The sequence below is a fragment of the Dasypus novemcinctus genome, chromosome 8 (assembly GCF_030445035.2).
Source record: "Dasypus novemcinctus isolate mDasNov1 chromosome 8, mDasNov1.1.hap2, whole genome shotgun sequence".
Lineage (NCBI taxonomy): Eukaryota > Metazoa > Chordata > Mammalia > Cingulata > Dasypodidae > Dasypus > Dasypus novemcinctus.
Genome location: NC_080680.1, coordinates 89894219 through 89912409, shown reverse-complemented (window position 1 = coordinate 89912409; position 18191 = coordinate 89894219). Strand labels below are relative to the sequence as shown.

At 42.2% G+C, this 18191-nt stretch overlaps 1 protein-coding gene across 5 annotated transcripts in view; it reads left to right on the top strand.

Moving 5' to 3' along the window:
- GARNL3 (GTPase activating Rap/RanGAP domain like 3) overlaps nucleotides 1-18191 on the top strand; it is a 215880-nt gene that overhangs the window by 22310 nt on the left and 175379 nt on the right. For 3 of the 5 annotated variants that reach the window (XM_071216986.1, XM_058302888.1, XM_058302885.1), the window contains exon 2: nucleotides 4029-4199. In XM_071216986.1, the coding sequence (XP_071073087.1) occupies nucleotides 4057-4199 (143 nt within the window). In that variant the 5' untranslated portion in view covers nucleotides 4029-4056. Of the gene's footprint in view, nucleotides 1-4002; nucleotides 4200-18191 lie in introns of all 5 variants that reach the window. The other 2 variants (XM_058302887.2, XM_058302886.1) reach the window with 1 other exon arrangement.

Below are 18191 nucleotides of genomic sequence, written 5' to 3'. Positions count from 1 at the left end.
CTGTTGTCGTCAGCGGCACAGGAAGTGTGGGCGGCGCCATTCCTCGGCAGGCTGCTCCCTCCTTCGCGCTGGGCGGCTCTCCCTATGGGTGCACTCCTTGCGCGTGGGGCTCCCCTACGCGGGGGACACCACTGTGTGGCACGGCACTCCTTGCGCGCATCAGCACTGCGCATGGGCCAGCTCCACACGGGTCAAGGACTCCCGGGGCTTGAACCGCGGGCCTCCCATGTGGTAGAAGGACGCCCTAACCACTGGGCCAAAGTCCGTTTCCCCATAAATTCTAGTGACACTGGATTTTAGAAGTCTTGGAGTTCGTTTGAGTAAAAAACAGCTGATAATGTACCAGAATTTTGGCTTCTTGCCTTTTGCCATGTATAAAAGGCTTGAGCCTTTTATGACTGTCTAATTGCTGACAGGGTAAGTAGGGATGTAGGCCTGAAGCCAGCCAACTGTTAGATTATCTAGAAGACTAGGTAAGGTATGCAGCATGTGACTTCTCAGGCCCAGAAAAGGTGATGGGGGGAGCTGAGTCCTTAGGTATAAGGGAGGAATACCAGGAGGGCCTGCAAGAGAGAAGATTCAGATGGGGCAAGTGGTTCTTGAATCCTTTCCGTACTAGGCCTCTGTAGTGACTTTGTTTTCTTTTAAAACACCTGCAATCTTGGGCCTGATTGGACTACTGTAGCATCTTGGGAGCAGGCAGTGCCTATTGGCTCCCAAATACCCAAGCTGTGTGAAGTCAGTTCTCTTGGCATAAAACCCAGCAGCAAGATAATCATTGCCTGTACAGACTCCTCTTCTCATTGATAATATTACCCAGAACTATTAATACTAGTTCTTCTGTCTTGTCACAATCTTTATTAAGAAGACATTATTACAAAGAATCCTTTATTTCTTTGAGGTAAAATTCTTGTAACATAATATCAACCATTTTAAAGTGCACTCTTCAGAGGCTTTTAGGTTCCATTCATTGTTGTACAACCATCATCACCTGTATCTAGTTCCAAAGCATTTTCATCACTTCAAAAGGAAACCTTGTACCCATTAAGCAGTCATTTCTCCACTTCCCCCCACCTCCTAGCAACCACTAATCTGCTTTCTGACCTTATGGATTTACCTATTCTGGATATTTCATTTAAATGGAATCATAAAATACGTGACCTTTTGTGTGTGGCTTCTTTCTCTCAGCATTATGTTTTCAAAGTCCACCCATATTTGTAGCATGTATCAGTACTTGAGTTCTTTTTTTTTTTTAAGATTTATTGATTTATTTATTTCATTCCACCCCATCCTCCCACCCCACACCCTGCCCCGTTGTCTGTTGTGTCTATTCACTGTTCGTTCTTCTGTGTCTGCTTATTTTCTCTTTAGGCAGCTCTAGGAACCAATCCTGGGACCTTCTGGAGTGGGAGAGAGGTGCTCAGTCTCTTGCACGACTTCAGCTCCTTGGTCTGCTGCATCTCTTATTGTCTCTCCTCTGTGTCTCTTTTTGTTGTGTCTTCTTGCTGCACTAGCTCTCTGCTCGGGCCAGCTTGCTGAGCGGACCAGCACTCCGGTTGGGCCTGCTCACTGCATGGGCCAGCACTCCACGTGGCCCAGCTCTCTGCTTGGACCAGCTCACTGCACGAGCCAGCATACCTTCACCAGGAGGCCCCGGGAATCAAACCCTGGACCTCCCGTATGGTAGACAGGAGCCCAATTGCTTGAGCCACATTCATTTCCCACTTGGTTCCTTTTATGGCTGAATAATATTCCATTGTATGAATATATCACATTTTGTTTATTTATCAGCTGATAGACATGTGGGTTTTTTCCACCTTTTGGCTATGGTGAACATTTGTTTACAAGTTTTGTTTTGTTTTTAAGATTTATTTATTTTGTATTTATCTCTCTCCCTTCCTCCCCCACCCCAAGTTGTCTGTTCTCTGTGTCCATTCACTGTGTGTTCTTTTGTGTCCTCTATTCTTGTCAGCAGCACAGGAATCTTGTTTCTTTTTGTTGCGTCATCTTGCTGTGTCAGCTCTCCGTGTGGTGCCACTCCTGGGCAGGCTGGACTTCCTGTCACGCTGGGGGGCTCTCCTCACAGGGTGCACTCTTTGCGCGTGGGGCTCCCCTACACGGGGAACACCCCTGCATGGCACAGCACTCCTTGCACACATCAGCACTGCGCTGTGGGCCACCTCCACATGGGTCAAGGAGGTCCTGGGTTTGAACCGCGGACCTCCCATGTGTTAGGCAGACGCCCTATCCATTGAGCCAAGTTCGCTTCCCTGTTTACAAGTATTTTGTTTGAATACTTTGTTTTCATCTCTTTGGGGTATATATTTAGGAGTAAAATTGCTGGGTCATATGATAATTGTTTAACTTTTTGAGAAACTGCAAAACTCTTTTCCACAGTGGTTGTACTATTATTCCCACCTGCAACATATGAAGTTTCCAATTTCTCCATATCCTTACCAACACTTGTAATTTTCTGTTTTGTTTTTATTATAACCATCCTAGTGGGTATGAAGTAGTGTCTCTTGTGGTATTGATTTGCATTTCTCTAATGACTAATGATCTTGAGCATCTTTTCATGTGCTTATCAGATACTTGTATATCTTTGGAGAAATATTCAAGTCCTTTGCCCATTCTTCAATAGGGCATCTTTTGGTTGTGAAGCTGTAAGAGTTCTTTATATATTCTGGGTACTAGACCCTTTTAAGATATATGATTTTTGCAAGTATTTTCTACCATTCTGTGGGTTTGTCTTTTCACTTACTTGAAAATGTCCTTTGATGCACGAAAGTTTTTAATTTTGATGAAGCCAAATTTATTTATTTTTCCTTTTGTCATTTGTGCTTTTGGTGTTGTATCTAAGAATCCATTGCTGAATCCAAGTTCATGAAGATTTTCTTGTTTTCTTCTAAAACTTTGATAGTTTTAGCTCTTACATTTAGGTCTTTAATCCATTTTCAGTTAATTTTTGTATATGATATAGAGGTAGGAATCCAACTTCATTCTTTTACATATGGATATCCAGTTGTCCCAGCACCATTTGTTGAAGAGATCATTTTTCCCTGCTGAATAATCTTGGTACCTTTGTCACAAATCAGTTGACCACAGATTATGGGTTTCTTTCTGGATTCTGAATTCTAGTCCTTTGATCTGTATGTAAAGAGTCCATTTGACCAAAGTGTTATCTAAGTTGGTTATATTTTATTTTTTCTTTTCTAAATAATTGGATTTTGTTTATTGGTTTGTCTGCTGCTTGAGATGGAGAAGAGTAAACACTGCTAATTGGCACAACATAATTCCAATCAGAAGCAAGGATGCCTGTACTTCCCCCAAAAAAGGAGCCCCTTCATCACAGAAGTATTTATCCCATCTTCCTCAGTATGGCATAAAGAAATGTTTAGGAATTTATTTCTCAATTTATTACCATGAACAAACTATTTATTAATTCAGCAAGCATTTACTGCTCACATACTATATGCCATTATCCTTGAATAACTCTCTTTATCTACAGTTGTTACCAGTGTAGCCCTTATTATGATTTTTCTTGGATATTCTGACTAGAAAGTAGGAAATAAACCAAGCACTCTGGGACTACCACAGTGATGGCCTTGAAGTTCCACTAGTTATTCTCCAAAAGCATTCTAGACATAAATTCCCCCTACAAAATACTGCTGCCTTTTTCTAAATAAGTTTGTGGTTGTTTAAATGCTCACTGGTCCTCCTTTTACCTTAGACCCCACTGACTTGACAATGTGGATGACTTACTGATTGCTGAGGAATGTGGTAAGATTTGGACTGGTCCAGAGACACAGTGCCTTCCTCACACCTAGTGTGCATGGGTATTACTTTATGCAGTAAGGTTATGATGCAGTCTTGGTGGGGGACATGGGTCTTGGGGCCTTGGCTTTACCCTCCTCCTGACTTGTATTAATGGGGCTGGTCTCTAGGTAAGAATGCCAGAATGGGCCAGTGATTGGCCTGCTGTTTTTCTTTTCTGTTTCTCAGTGCCTTTCCCAACTCCCTCTATTCAGCACAGCACTTCAGCCTCCAGGTCCACTGATGGATCCACTGATGAAGGGGTCCTGTGGAAGTCAGATGGCACAAACTCTTCTATGGAAAGCAAAGTCTTCTCTCTCCTTTGGCATCCAGCCCCTTCAGACATGGCCCACAAAAGATCCTGAACTAGAGTCCCAGGTCAACCTGTAAGTAAGTAATAGAAGCATCGTCTCAGTTTGGACTCATACTTACTATAAATTAAAATCCCTTAATACTCAGGAAGAAAATGCTTTTTCTCTTTTGGGGGAGACTGAGGAGGGAGAGGGAGTACACTTTTGGTTGGGAGGTTGCATTTCTATTCTTACAGGTGTAGTATTCATGTATTGTTTGTTTACTTAGCAATATTTGTTGAGCACCTGCCCTGTCCAGGCCCTTTGTCAGGCATGGTGAGTGAAATAAATCCAGTTCCTGTCCTCCGGGGCTTATAGCTCATAGAACAGATAGACACTAATCAAATAATCACACAAATGTATGTTAACAAATTGTGCTAAGTGTGATGAAGTTTGTTGCCTTGATTCAAAAACGTTAGCTAAATACTTTCTATGTGCCAGCATCATAGGCTATATATAAGAGAATAAGTCATGTTCCTTACCTTTGAGTATCAAGTAGTATATTGAGGGGAAAAAGAGATAATTCCTTTTTTTTAATGTTACATTAAAAAAATATAAGGTCCCCATATACCCCCCCACCCCCCTCACCCCACTCCTCCCATAACAACAACCTCCTCCATCATCATGGGACATTCATTGCACTTGGTGAATACATCTCTGAGCACTGCTGCACCACATGGTCAGTGGTCCACATTATAGTTTACACTCTTCCCCAGTCCACCCAGTGGGCCATGGGAGGACATACAATGTCCAGTAACTGTCCCTGCGGTACCACCCAGGACACCTCCAAGTCCTGAAAATGCCCCCACATCACATCTCTTCTTCCCACTCCCCACCCTCAGGAGCTACCATCTCAATGCTACACAGAGGAAATTATAATAATAACTAATATATCAGTAGACTCTACCATAGGATGGTAAGTCTTTTCCTGTTTACTCCTTAATCCCCAGGTCTTTGTTAAAGTGTACAATAATCTTGGTTGCCTGAGTGAATAAGAAAATATAGTAAGAAAATACTACAAGAAAGGAGTGTTTAGCCATCCAGGAGAATCAAAGGCAACCACATGCAACAATATGATTGACATAAAAATAAATGAGATGCTTCGCTAACTCAATGCAATAGTTTATTGATACCATGAGGGTAATTCATAACTAGAGACACAGGTCAGAATCGCGCATGGTGCTTAAAAAAACAAATTACAACTGTGGCCCTCCCCCAGAGATTCTGATTCTGTAGATCTGGAGTGGGTGAAAGAAGACTCTTTACGATACATGCCCTCGAGGAACTCAGAGCCTATCTAGGAAGGCAAACAAGTCATCAAATAAGTACATAGCTGCTAGAAAAGAAGCATGTATAAGATACTATGAAAATAAGTAATCTGCTGAGATCACAGAAGAGACAGAGTAACAGTTGAACTCAGCCTTGTAAGATGAGAATTGGTCAGGCAGGAAAAGAGGAAGATCACTTTAAACAGAGGACTCTACAGAGCAAAGACTGGGATCCATGAAGGTATGCTCCAGCCATGTTGGTGGGCATTAAACCAGTGGATCTCAACTCTGGGCTGCACACGAGAATAGTGTGGAGAGCTTAAAAATGTATGGAAGCCCATATCATCCCTTCAAAATGCTAAGGTCTAAGGTGCGACACAACACCAGTATGTTTTAAAAAGCTCCCAGGTGATTCTAATGTGCAGCAAACAACGTGAAACATTGCTTTAAAAAATTTAGGCACACACAGTTAAATAAATACAAAATACTTTTTGAAGGGTCTTGTATGCCTAGTTAAGAGGTCTGTACTTTATGTCTTAGGAAAAACAGCCAATGATAGTTTTTATGATCTTCAAAGGTAATGAAGTTTTGAAATATAAAAGATTCACATAATTTACATAAATTCATGATTGCTAGTTCTGTAGTGGATTCTTCAGGGCAACTAGGGGATATATTGTCATCGTTGGCTTTTGAGAGCTACGACCATAGACTTCTGTAAATTGTCCCTGAGGTGAATATGAGAATTGAGTATCTCCATGATCTGAAACTGAGGTTTGAAATTCCAGTTATTTAATTATCTGAGCGAAATGGTCCTGTTTCTTGGCGGCCCCTGGTAACCGAGGATCCTGGGTGGACCCAGCGCGCCGCCGAAAGCGGTGAGGGAACCCAGGGCCACTTACCAAAGGCGGCGCGGGGAGCGGGGCGGGGGGAAGGGCGGTCGCCCTTCAGACTCGTTAGGAGAGGGAGTTTTGTGTCCAGCCACGGAAGGGAGAACTTTTAGGTTGAGGGTTTGGAGGTATAACCCGAGGGCCTTTCGGCGCTGGCGCTCCAGGCGCGTGCCGGGGGTGAGGGGTGAGAGTCCTCACAGTGGAGGCGCCGGCGCTGCCTCCCGCCTCCTCTTCCCTAGACTACAAGCCCTAGGGTGCACCGCGCGGATGACGCAGGGGAGGGGCGGCAGGGCTGTGGAGCGCCTGGGACGGAACAGCGGTGTGACCAGAGCTGGCTTGCGGGCCAGCGAGAGCGGGGCGCGAAGGGGTGGCGGCGGGCGGGGCACAGGGAAGGTGAACGCTCCCGGGGTAGAACCGAGCAGTGTGGGCACCGCGATCTTTATCGAGGGGCCGAGCTTCCCATTCCTGACTTACATGCCTCAGCGACCCCTGGGGATGGGCGGGGTCAGACCTAGGGCGGGAACCCCAACTCCGGCGCCGAACTCGAAACTTGATTCAACCGGGACCCAGACGTTGGGTTCTCAGGGAAAGCGGCCTAGAAAGATGTGTCTTTAAGAAAGGCTGCCATTTTGTGGGTCACTCCGTTAGTAATTTATTCATTCAACAAATATTTACTGATTCCCTTCCTCGTAGGCACTGGTCCAGACACCTCAAATGTGTAATCTCATTTGATTTTTACAAAAACCCAATGAGGTAGTGTCTGTTTTTCCATTTTACAAAAAAAGAAGCTTATGCCCAGAAAGGTCCAGGAAAAACTGTTTGTATGTGACAGAGCAGGGATTTGAACCTAATTCTTTCTACTCCAGTGCTCATCCCTTAGCCTTCCTGCATTTAGCCTTACTATCAGAAGAAAAGTCTTTGTGGAAGGTCCGGGTCCTCAGGAAATCTTGGTAGATCAAGCGGAGAATATAAAAGTACAATAACAAGCACCAATGAAGTTGACCAACCACTGCCTGCTAGGTACCATGGTAATACAAAGACCTATCTTCTGCCAGTAAGGGCTTCTGATATTTAAAACAATTTACTGAGCATCTCTGTGCTATACTGGGTCTTGTGGTAGGCACCGGGGATGCAAAGACAGTATCACCTTTCAGATTGGGGGAAGGGAGGTGTAACAAAAGTGCTGTTACCTAGCGCAGTCCAAGAAGACAACTTAGTGGAGGAAATACTTGAAGGATGAGAACTTTACCAGTCAGAGATAGGGGTGGCTTTCCCAGACAGAGGAAACCATGTATGTGAAGGCCAGCAGCAGTAAAACACTCTGGTTTTTAAGGGAACCGCGAATAGCCTTTTGGCTGGTGCCTTTTGGGGAGTGGTGGGCAATAAACCTGGGAAGGTAGCCAGAAGCTGAGTCATTGGGGAGTATCAGGGCTTAACTACCCAGCTAAGAAGTTTGACCTTACTATCCAGGCAGGGGCATACCAGGATCAGATTTGCATATTGGAAAATGGGCACCTTGGTTACAGTAGGATGTCAGGGAGATCTATTTACTAGAGTGGCCAGGTAGAAGATTTTTGAAAGTTTTGATGAGTGGCAGGGGTGATTTTAATTCGGAGGAATATTAGAGTGGACCTGGTAAATGTATGGGCGGTGGGGTGAGGAATTGAGCCTCAGAATTTTGACTTGGATAACTGAGTGGTTGATAGTGCCTTTAATAAGAGGGCTATGAAATGTGACAGTACAAATCCAAGATAGAGTAAGACAAAGATCATTAGATAAATACCCTCATAGCTTAAGGAGGGGTACAGTTACATCTTTGGCCAGTGAGTACTTAGGAAAGTCTTCTTGGAAAGGGCAATGTGAAATGGATCTTGAAAGAAGACTGGGTCCTCTCTTCCTTTCTTTTTTCTTGAGTAGGTTTTAACAGATAGAGATGGGGGGAGGGTATTCCATGGGCAAAAACACAAAGCATATTTGAAGAATAACAAATATCCTGATCTGCCGTCTGTGTGGTGAAGTAGTAAGAATTCTGGAAAGTCTAATTGAGAGACATACTGTGAGAGATACTGTACTTAATCCAAGGGACATTGGGAGCCTCTGAATCGTTTTGGGACAGGCATATGATGACTTGAGCTCTGCTTTGGAAAAGTTAATTTGACAGCTCTGTAAAGAGACGAGACCAGGATATCAGTTAAAAGTTGGACTAGAGAGGGGTTCATTGTTTGCAAGTGACAAAAACCCAACTCAAACTACCTTAGACCAAAAATGAGAATTTACAGGTTTGTGTAACCTCAGGAATGACTAGATCCAAGGACTCAAATGCTGCCAAGTAAATCCACTTTTCTCTTACTCCCTCCTCCTCACATCTCTGAACTCTGCTCTCTCTGCATGTTGGCCTCACTGTTTTCTACTACACATGGGTTTTCAACATGAAGCAGGCTGTGTGATCTCAGGCAGCAGGAGTATATTCTTACAACTTTGCAACTTCAGAGAAAAAACCTTCCCCATCAAAAGAACCTGTGGGAAGAACTCTAGTTGCCCACTTTGGGCTACATGTTCATTCTTGGTTCTGTGAAGTAATGTCTGTTACCAGGAGAAGAGAAGATAATGTTTGCTTGCTCTAATGAACAGGGAAGTCTTGAAGAAAAGGGATGGTCAGGGGTCAGGTCAATTCCATTCAAATCCTCTTTTAACAGAAGCCATTGGAGGAGTTTCAAGAAGGAGCTATCTGTGGCTGACCATGAAAATAACTTAGGAAGTTTTGTTTGTTTTTAAAATGTGGATCACTGAATCTACTTAATTGGAATCCTAGTGATAGGATCCAGGACCCAGGATTCTGGGCTTAAAATGTCAGGTACAGCAGAAAGTTTGAAGATCAAATCTAAAAGCTGACTATTGAATGTGATGAGTAGGAAGTCATTGGGTACCTTTGAGAAAGCAATTTCAGTTGGGAAGGGAGGACAGTGATGTGGGCTGTGGGTGGCAGCTGTTCATCTCTTCCTAAATAACCTAAGCTGTGTCCTGACTTGTGGGTGTGGAACAATGAGAGGCTGCAGCCCTGCCCTTGGTGACCATGGCAACGACTCCAGTCCCAGGAAACAGTTTATCAATGCAAACTCTATAAGCTTTAAATATTCAGGGAAAATGCAAACCAAATGTGCTAAAAGCTTATCTAGAATGTATTAAGTCCATGCTAAAAGCTTACCTAGGATTTGGAAGATATATGCTAATTCAAGCACTGAAACAAAAGAAACATTTGGCCCTTCCTCTCTGTATAAAAGGAACTAAAAAATCTTGTTTGGGGCTCGGATTTTGGAATTAGAGGCTCCAAGCCCAGCTGGTCATAAATAAATTGTTTATCCTTCCCAAAACTTATTCCTGAGTCCTGGCCTTTCTATACGCAATTAATAAACCTCTCAACTTCTACAACAACAGAAGGCAAATTGCAAGACTCCCTGATGCGTTCCTTTATTTTACTAATTCATAGCCTTATTTCAGGGCTATTACTGACCCTAAATGAAGCAAAATCCCTTTATAGCTTTATTTTAACTCAAAACAGAAGGTATAAATAAAGGAAAGCTATTAAAAGATAGTTTATTCAGGGCCATTCTGCCTTAAAAGAATATCAGTGATTAGGGAAGAAAAAAAGTTTGCAAAGTTTTTAATCTTCTCTGAATTATTTTGTTTTAATTATCAAGCCTCCCTATGATTAATGACAATATGTTTCAGTAAAGTTGGCATTCTTTAAAATCTGTAATTCAGACTTCCCCCAAATAGGTTGAATTAGCAATAGTTTACTTTTTGATTTTTTGAGGAGAATTTCCATGTATTTAAAAGAGGTTGTCATCAAGGCATACAAATATTATGCATCCTTTTATTTAGACTTTTTTTCTTAATAGTTTCTCAAAGCCTTGAAAGAGCTTTAAGTGAATAACCACTTATTTTTTTTAAGATTTATTTTTTATTATTTATTTATTCCCCGCCCCCCCCCCCACCTTGCCACTGGCACTCACCCTGTGTCCATTCGCTGTGCATTCTTGTGTCTGCTTGTCTTCTCATCTTCTCTTTAGGCGGCACCAGGAACTGATCCTGGGGCCTTCCGATGTGGGAGAAAGGCACTCAGTTGGTTGAACCACCTCAACTCCCTAATTTGTTATGTCTCTCATTGTCTTTCCTCTGTGTTCTTTTTTGTTGCATCATCTTGTTGTGTCATCTTGTTGTGTCAGCTCTCCCCACAGGCCAGCTCACCTTCACTAGGAGGCCCCAGGAACCAAACCCGGGACCTCCCATGTGGTGGATGGGAGCCCAATTGCTTGAGCCACATCCTCTTCCCCAAAACCACAATACTGGAAAATAAACTTTATGGTTTATTGTTAGGGGAAATTCTATTCCCCTTCCCTCTTGTTTCATTGAAGAAACTTATGCTGCATTCCCCTGAAGGAAAGAGGTTGAACAGCTGACTTTCTCCTTTCTTTCCTTTCTCCCTTTTGGGATCAGTTTGCCCACACAGCTTGTGGGTTACGCCTGTCCCTGTTTCCATATAGGAGAACACATCTGAGTCTCCTAGAGTCAGGTATGGAGGCCCATCTGTCTCTCTTTTCCCTCTTGGTGCTTGATAGTCATGAGACAGCAATTTCCCTTGCAACTATCCAAGAAAGTGTCTACCACTCTACAGACCAGAGTTGCCCACAAATAGGTTGTTCCTAGATCTAAACCTGGGAGGAAATAATAGGAAACCCCTTTGGTTATAGGGCTCAGCACATTCCCCAGTGCAGTACTTTCAGTAAAGAAATTCATATTTTGATCTCTAGCTGTCTGACTTCTGTCACTAATTCCAAACAGAGGAAAAAAGAGGGAGATGACTTATTGATAACCTCTCAAAGCTCCAACAGTTGTGAGACAGGTAAGAATTTGCGGGTAGGTCTGGATTAGGAATTTTTTTCCTTATTTTTATATTCCCTTGCTTTTCCCTGTCTTAGCAGAGTACCTGATAGAAGGAAAGTGCTCACTAAATATTAGTTGGGTGTAAGTAAAAAGTAATAGAGCAGAGATGCCAGTTAGGAGTCTTCTGTGATAATGAAGTTCTAAGCTAAAGCAAGGAAACTAGAAATGGAAGAGAAAGAAGGGCTGGAAACTAAAAGATATTGTGGGGAAACGGACTTGGCCTAGTGGTTAGGGCGTCCGTCTACCACATGGGAGGGCCGCGGTTCAAACCGCGGGCCTCCTTGACCCGTGTGGAGCTGGCCCATGCGCAGCGCTGATGCGCGCAAGGAGTGCCCTGCCACGCAGGGTGTCCCCCGTGTAGGGGAGCCCCACCTGCAAGGAGTGCACCCGTAAGGAGAGCCGCCCAGCGCTAAAGAAAGTGCAGCCTGCCCAGGAATGGCGCCACCCACACTTCCCGTGCCGCTGACGACAACAGAAGCGGACAAAGAAACAAGACGCAGCAAATAGACAAAGAGAACAGACAACGGGGGGGAGGGGGGGATTTAAATAAATAAATAAATCTTTTAAAAAAAAAAAAAAGAAAAAACATATTGTGGAATCCTACAAATGTTCCCATGTGCAAAACAACATATGCAAGGTTATGCATTGCAGCATTGTTAGTAAAAGATTGAAAATAATTTCACTAGGGACTGGTTAAATAAAACATGGTACAGCTACCTGATGGTATACTATGTAGCCATTAAAATAGAATATGGGGGAAGCAGATTTGGCCCAACGGATAGGGCGTCCACCTACCACATGGGAGGCCCAAAGTTCAAACCCAGCGCCTCCTGACCCATGTGACAAACTGGCCCACTTGCAGTGCTGATGCGCACAAGGAGTGCCGCACGGGTGTCCCCCCTGTAGGGGAGCCCCATGCACAAGGAGTGCACCCTGTAAGGAGAGCCACCCAGCGCGAAAAAGTGCAGCCTGCCCAGGGATGGTGCGACACACACGAAGAGCTGGTGCAGCAAGATGACGCAACAAAATGAGACACAGATTCAGGGTACCACTGACAAGACTACAAGCAGACACAAACACAGCAAATGGACACAGAGAGCAGACAACTGGGGAGCAGGGGGCAGGGGGAAGGGGAGAGAAATAAAAAATAAATCTTTAAAAAAAAAAAAGAACATGGGATCTTTTTTACTATGAATTAGAAAAATTGCCAAGATACATTAAATGAAAAATTAATAAAAACAAGGAGTAGAATTGGGTATGGTATGTTACTGTTTGAATTTAAAAGGGAGGAAAAGAGAATATGTATTTCTGTTTCTTTGCAAATGCATATGGTAACTCTGAGATACATATAAGAAACAATTAAGAAAGGTATTCTATGAGGAGAAGAAATGGAAAGCTGAGGGCAAGGAGTGTGGGAAATATTTCCCTGCATAGCCTCTTATACTCTGTGAGTTTCGAGCTAAGCGACTGTGTTAATCTCTTCAAAGAATGAAATATACATACATACAAAAATATGGACACACAGCTTTTAAAAGCAACATTTGGAGGGAGCAGTAACAGGGCTTGATGATTAGGTAGATGTTGGATATGAAAGAAAATATGGAAGATGACTTTGAACTTTGTAACTTGAGTGACTGGAAAAGGGTGGCAGTTCAGCTGACTGAGATATAAATGCAGGAATGAGTGCATCTGATTTAGGGCATATTGTATTTTAGAGGCTGCTAAGGCATCCATGGAACTATGTCCAAAAGTTGAAAATCTGAGTCTGCAGTTGGGGAGAAAGATCTGAGTTGGAGATTTGGTTTGCAGAGTCTTCAGCATAGAGGTAATATTTGAAGGCTCTGGAGCAGTAAATTCCTCAGGAATTCCTCAGGAAGGGAGGCAATCTGAATTGAAAGGAACTGACATATATCTCCACCATTCAAGGATGACATAGAGTTAAAAAGATGCAGCTGATAAACAGCAGGTGCATGAACAAGAATTGTTTGTGTTACTTTTCCAATTCCGTGTGATCTAAGAACAGGAAGGAGGATGGGCTTGTTCTCTGTCAGGACGTCCTGGCCCTTTGCTGGGACTAGAACCTGTCTGTTCCTACTCACTGTTGAGCGCCATCAGAGGAGGGGACTGCTGCCACATGAGACCAGCAAAGTACTGGAACTTGTCCTCCACATCCCCTGGAGGAATAACCACTAAAAGCAGTCATTTTTCCTCATAAAGGTTATGCCATTACTAAGAACTATATTCCCTTGACTATTCAAGTTTTCCATTCTTTCAAATTTTATATTCCTCAAGAGCCAGCAACCCTTATTAGGTACTCATCTCAGTACAGTAGAGAACACCATAAGGACACACTATAAATAGTGATTAGATAGTATTACTCTTTTTAATTAGTGCTGTTAAGAGGCGAAAGGAAATAGTTTGGGCCGCTGTGCCTTAAATTAGCCTTAGCTAGCCCTCATTTTTTCTTAAGAATTATTTTTATTTATTCCCACCCCCCCCAGCCTTGTTGTTTGCATTCACTGTCTGCTTTCTGTTTCTATTTGTTGTGTGCTCATCTTCTTTTTAGGAGGCACCAGCAACCGAACATGGGACCTCCCGTGTGGGAGGGAGGCATCCAATGGCGTGAGCACCCCCACTTCCAGCACTCATTTTTATAAATTCCATTTTGACCATAGAAACAGATCAGTTGTTTCCTTGTCATCTCCTATAGTAATATATGTTCATAATTAAAATATGTTTGCTTCCATATTCCTGTAAGTTGATTTTATTTATTATTTTGCTTTCTTTCAAGAACATCCTTCCTTCCCTCACCACCCACCCTCACCCTTGGATTCATAGTCTCATTTTTTTAGGAAACTGTCTCTTAGAATCAGAGAAGCTTAGTGAAATAAACACCTTTGAAAATTTTTCAGAAATATGATATGATCTTAAAAACAGAGAGGAAGCTACTTTTCTGCCACTACATGGCCTAGATATGCCTGAAGGAAAACTGGGCACAGATAAGAATGTAGAGTGTATCTAAACCAGGGGTTCTTAGCCAGGGGTCCACAAGGGTCCACAAGGGTCTGTGGAAAGATTTCAGGAGGTCCATGAGCTTGAATTTTTAAAAGTCCACTTACTGTCTTTATTTTCTCTGATCTCTAACTGAAATCTAGCATTTCCTTTACTTATGAATGTATGTAATAAATAAATTACAGTAGTGTTCATTTCACCTGACTGGCAAAGGGATCCATGGAACAAAAAAGGTTAAGAGCCCCTGATCTAAACTGACCCAGAAAATTAGAATATGATTCAGAGATCGTTTAAAAAGTCACCTTAGGACTTCCGCCTCTCCTGGATTATCTCAAGGCAAAATTCATTTCAGTTCGATAGCATTTATTTTTATGTTTGAGACTAAGAAAGTTCACATATTGTTATTAGCTGTGTTCCTCAAGTAAGAAAACTTCAGCCTACAGCAAATTCTAGCTTGCCACAAAAAGATGTTTTTCTTCCTTGGTATTGGTACTCAAGGCACATGTCTTCCTAATGAGAGTCAAGGATGCATAGCCTCTGTTTATTCAATATTTATTGTGCTCAAACCAGACATAAAGTACTTCAAATGTATTTTCTCATTAACTCCAACAGACCTATGAGATAAATAGGTACCACAGTTACCATTATTTCTTTAAGTAATTCATTAATTAATAAAGCCCCGTTTTACAGTTGTAGGAACTGAGGCCCTTGAAGGGGCTGTTTCTTGGCCAAGCTCAGGCAGTGAATTAGCAGTGGGTTAGACAGAACTTTTTATGCATATATACTTTCTCTACACATATAGATACTAATTTATTTAAGTTTAGATTCCAAGTTCTGTATTTTTCTGTATGACTTTTCAAAAGATTTTTTGTTGTTGTGCGAGCTATAATTTACATGCGATAAAATGTATGGATCTTAAGTATGCAGTTTGATGAGTTTTGACAGTTGCAGTTAATTGACTCTTAAAAAGCAGTTTTGCTGATATATATTCACATACCGCACCATCTATCCAAAGTGTACAATCAGTAATTTTTAGTATAATCACAGTGTTGTGCATTCATCACAACAAAAAGTTTTAGAACAATTTCATTACTCTAAAAAAAAAATTCCACACCCCTTAGCAATCACCTCTCAATTCTTCTATCCTTCCCCTGCCTTACATAACCACTAATCTAATTTCATCTTTATAAATTGATTTTTATTTATATTTTTTATCAGTGGAACCATATAATATGTAATACGTTGTGTCTGGTTTCTTTAATTTAGCACCATGGTTTTTTTTTCGTCTCAACATCTTATAGTATTAACATAAACTAGTTCAGTTTCAAAGTAAAGCAATCTTATATATGCAATTTTACCCATATTCATATTTCACATGTGGTTTTATTGTGCTATATAGTTCAATGTTACATTTTTTAGCTTTCCTTTTGTAATCTACATGACCTTAGACTTTCCCTTTCAACTATTGTCATTAACTGACCTTAATATTATAGTCAGTCAATCACATTTAATTGCATTACCTATTTATTGAAAGGTACCAATGCTTAGATGTAGGAAATATAAACTTCATCATGAACTCATGGCTAACGAGCAATGTCACAGTTTGTTAATTGTGATGGCTCCCCAACATTTTCTTTGTTTGCTCATATTACTGGCATTGTATTAACCTCAGAAATGAATTTTTTTTAGATTAACCTGAGGCAACATTGACGGTATTTCTATGTCTGACTCAAAAACAAATTTCATGAACAAGCTGTTAACTCACTACCAGGAGCAGCTATCAGTGGAATTGTGACCATACAGGAGTGTCTCTCCAGGACTAACCCTAAAGAAAGTTATGAAATAGTCTGCATGTTTGCCCTGCTCCTTTGCTAGGCATCTACACAGTATAGCTGGGCTCACCCTCCCATATTATTAATACTCCTGGCCTCCTTTAAAGAAGGAAAAAAATAAAGGGTGTAGTGGTGTAATGGGCCTCCTCAGGTATTTGAGAGACCCTCCAATGGAAACGATCTTCACTACTTCTGTATGGGCCCAAAAGATTGGCTGACTGGCTGACTTGCTTTCATTCATTTATTCGTTCATTCATTCATTCCCAATTCAACAAAACCCTACAGTGAGCTCACTCTGTGCCAGGTATTATGTTAGGTGATAACTATTTAACACCGAACAAAGCCAACATGTACATACACTTATGGAGCTTATGTTCTAGTAGGAGAGAGACATAATAACCAAACACTGTCATGATAATTACTTTTCTGGGGGTCAGGAAAAAGGAGGGGTTTGGAGAGAGCAGTCTAGGTCCTAAAGTGGAAAGAAGCTCAGCAGGTTGAAGGAAAAAGGAAGAAAAGCAGTACGGCTGGAGTGCTGAAAGAGAGGGGTGAGTGGTACCAGACTGAATAGTAGATGGGGGTGTTTAAGTAATATAAGGAAATTAAAAAATAAAAGGGTGGGGCTGGGGGCTAGATACAGACCAGCTGGGGGAAATTAAGGCATGATGGATTTCATCTCAATACAGAAAAAAGAACACAGTTTAACAGGAAAAATGGATGGGAATAGTGTGTTTTTTTATCACTAAAGCTGTAAGTGAAGACTGGATAGAGAGTTTTCAAGTAGCTGGTAGAGGATACATAATGACAGTTAATAGATTGGACACCAGATGGTCCTTAAGGTCTATTCCAAACTTAAGATTCTATGATAACAGTAACTTCCAGGAAGATGACAGAGTAGAGAGACACAGGACTCACTTCTCTCCCAGAAAAGTAGTTAGACGACAGGCAGAAACGGCCTGGGGGAAAGTGTTCTAGTGTTTAGGACATCAGAGGAAAGCTGGACGCCACCCAGGAGAAAGAGGGGCATAGGAAAAGACTGAGTGAAAAGACTCTGAGTGGAAGCTGCAGCTGCCAGAGCCTTCCCCCATACTCCTAGCAGACAGCTTTGAATTCTCTGGCTTCTGGCTTGCAGATATGGTCAAAGGGGGCCTCAGGGATCTACCTCCCCAGGAAACAGGAGAAAGGGGAATGCAACCCAAGGCTGATACAGCTTTTGGCCAACAGATTTGGTCTGCTGTATCCCACAAGCACTTCCAGGCCAGGTGGGGCCACACCATTCTTTGCCTTGGGAGCTAGCACAGGATTTAAGAGGTCCAACCCCTTTGCCTTGGGAGCTGGCACAGGACTTAAGAGATCCAACCCTCTCAATCACCCTTCCTACAGACTGGGACTGGTTGTTGAGGATGCGGAGAGGAGTAGAATTATTTCCTACCCAGGAAAAGGGAGGCAGCTGCCAGCAAAGGTTTAAGAACAGCCTCTGAGAAATTTTGAATTGTGAGGCTCTTAGCCTCCAGGCAGGAAACTGTCACATTGATCTAGTCCACATGACAACAAGCATACTCTGACCAGGCTTTGAACTGAGAGGATTGCCGAAGAGTGTCATCTTCTGGTCCACCAAGGAAGTGCATGTGAGAAAATTAAAAGTAAATAAGTAAGAGGCTTTTTCCGGCCCTTATAGCTTCCCTCTCCAAGGTCCTTGAAAGCAGGTCTGCAACCCAGTACTGGGTCCATGGCCCATATTTGAGCACATTCATTGAATATGAATGTATTAAATGCCCCAATCAAAAGATATAGACAAACAGAATGGAAAAAAAACCCACAAGCCACCCATATGCTGCCTACAAGAGACTCACCTTAGACCCAGGGATACAAATTGGCCAAAAGTGAAAGGCTGGAAAATGATACTCCACGCAAACTGTAACCAAAAAAGAGTGATAATTATACTAATATCAGACAAAACAAACTTTAAATGCAAAAAAGTTAGATACAGAAAGCCATTATATATTTATAAAAGGGACAGTCCACCAGGAAGAAATAAGAGTCATAGATATCTATGTACTTAACCAGGGTGCCCCAAAATACATA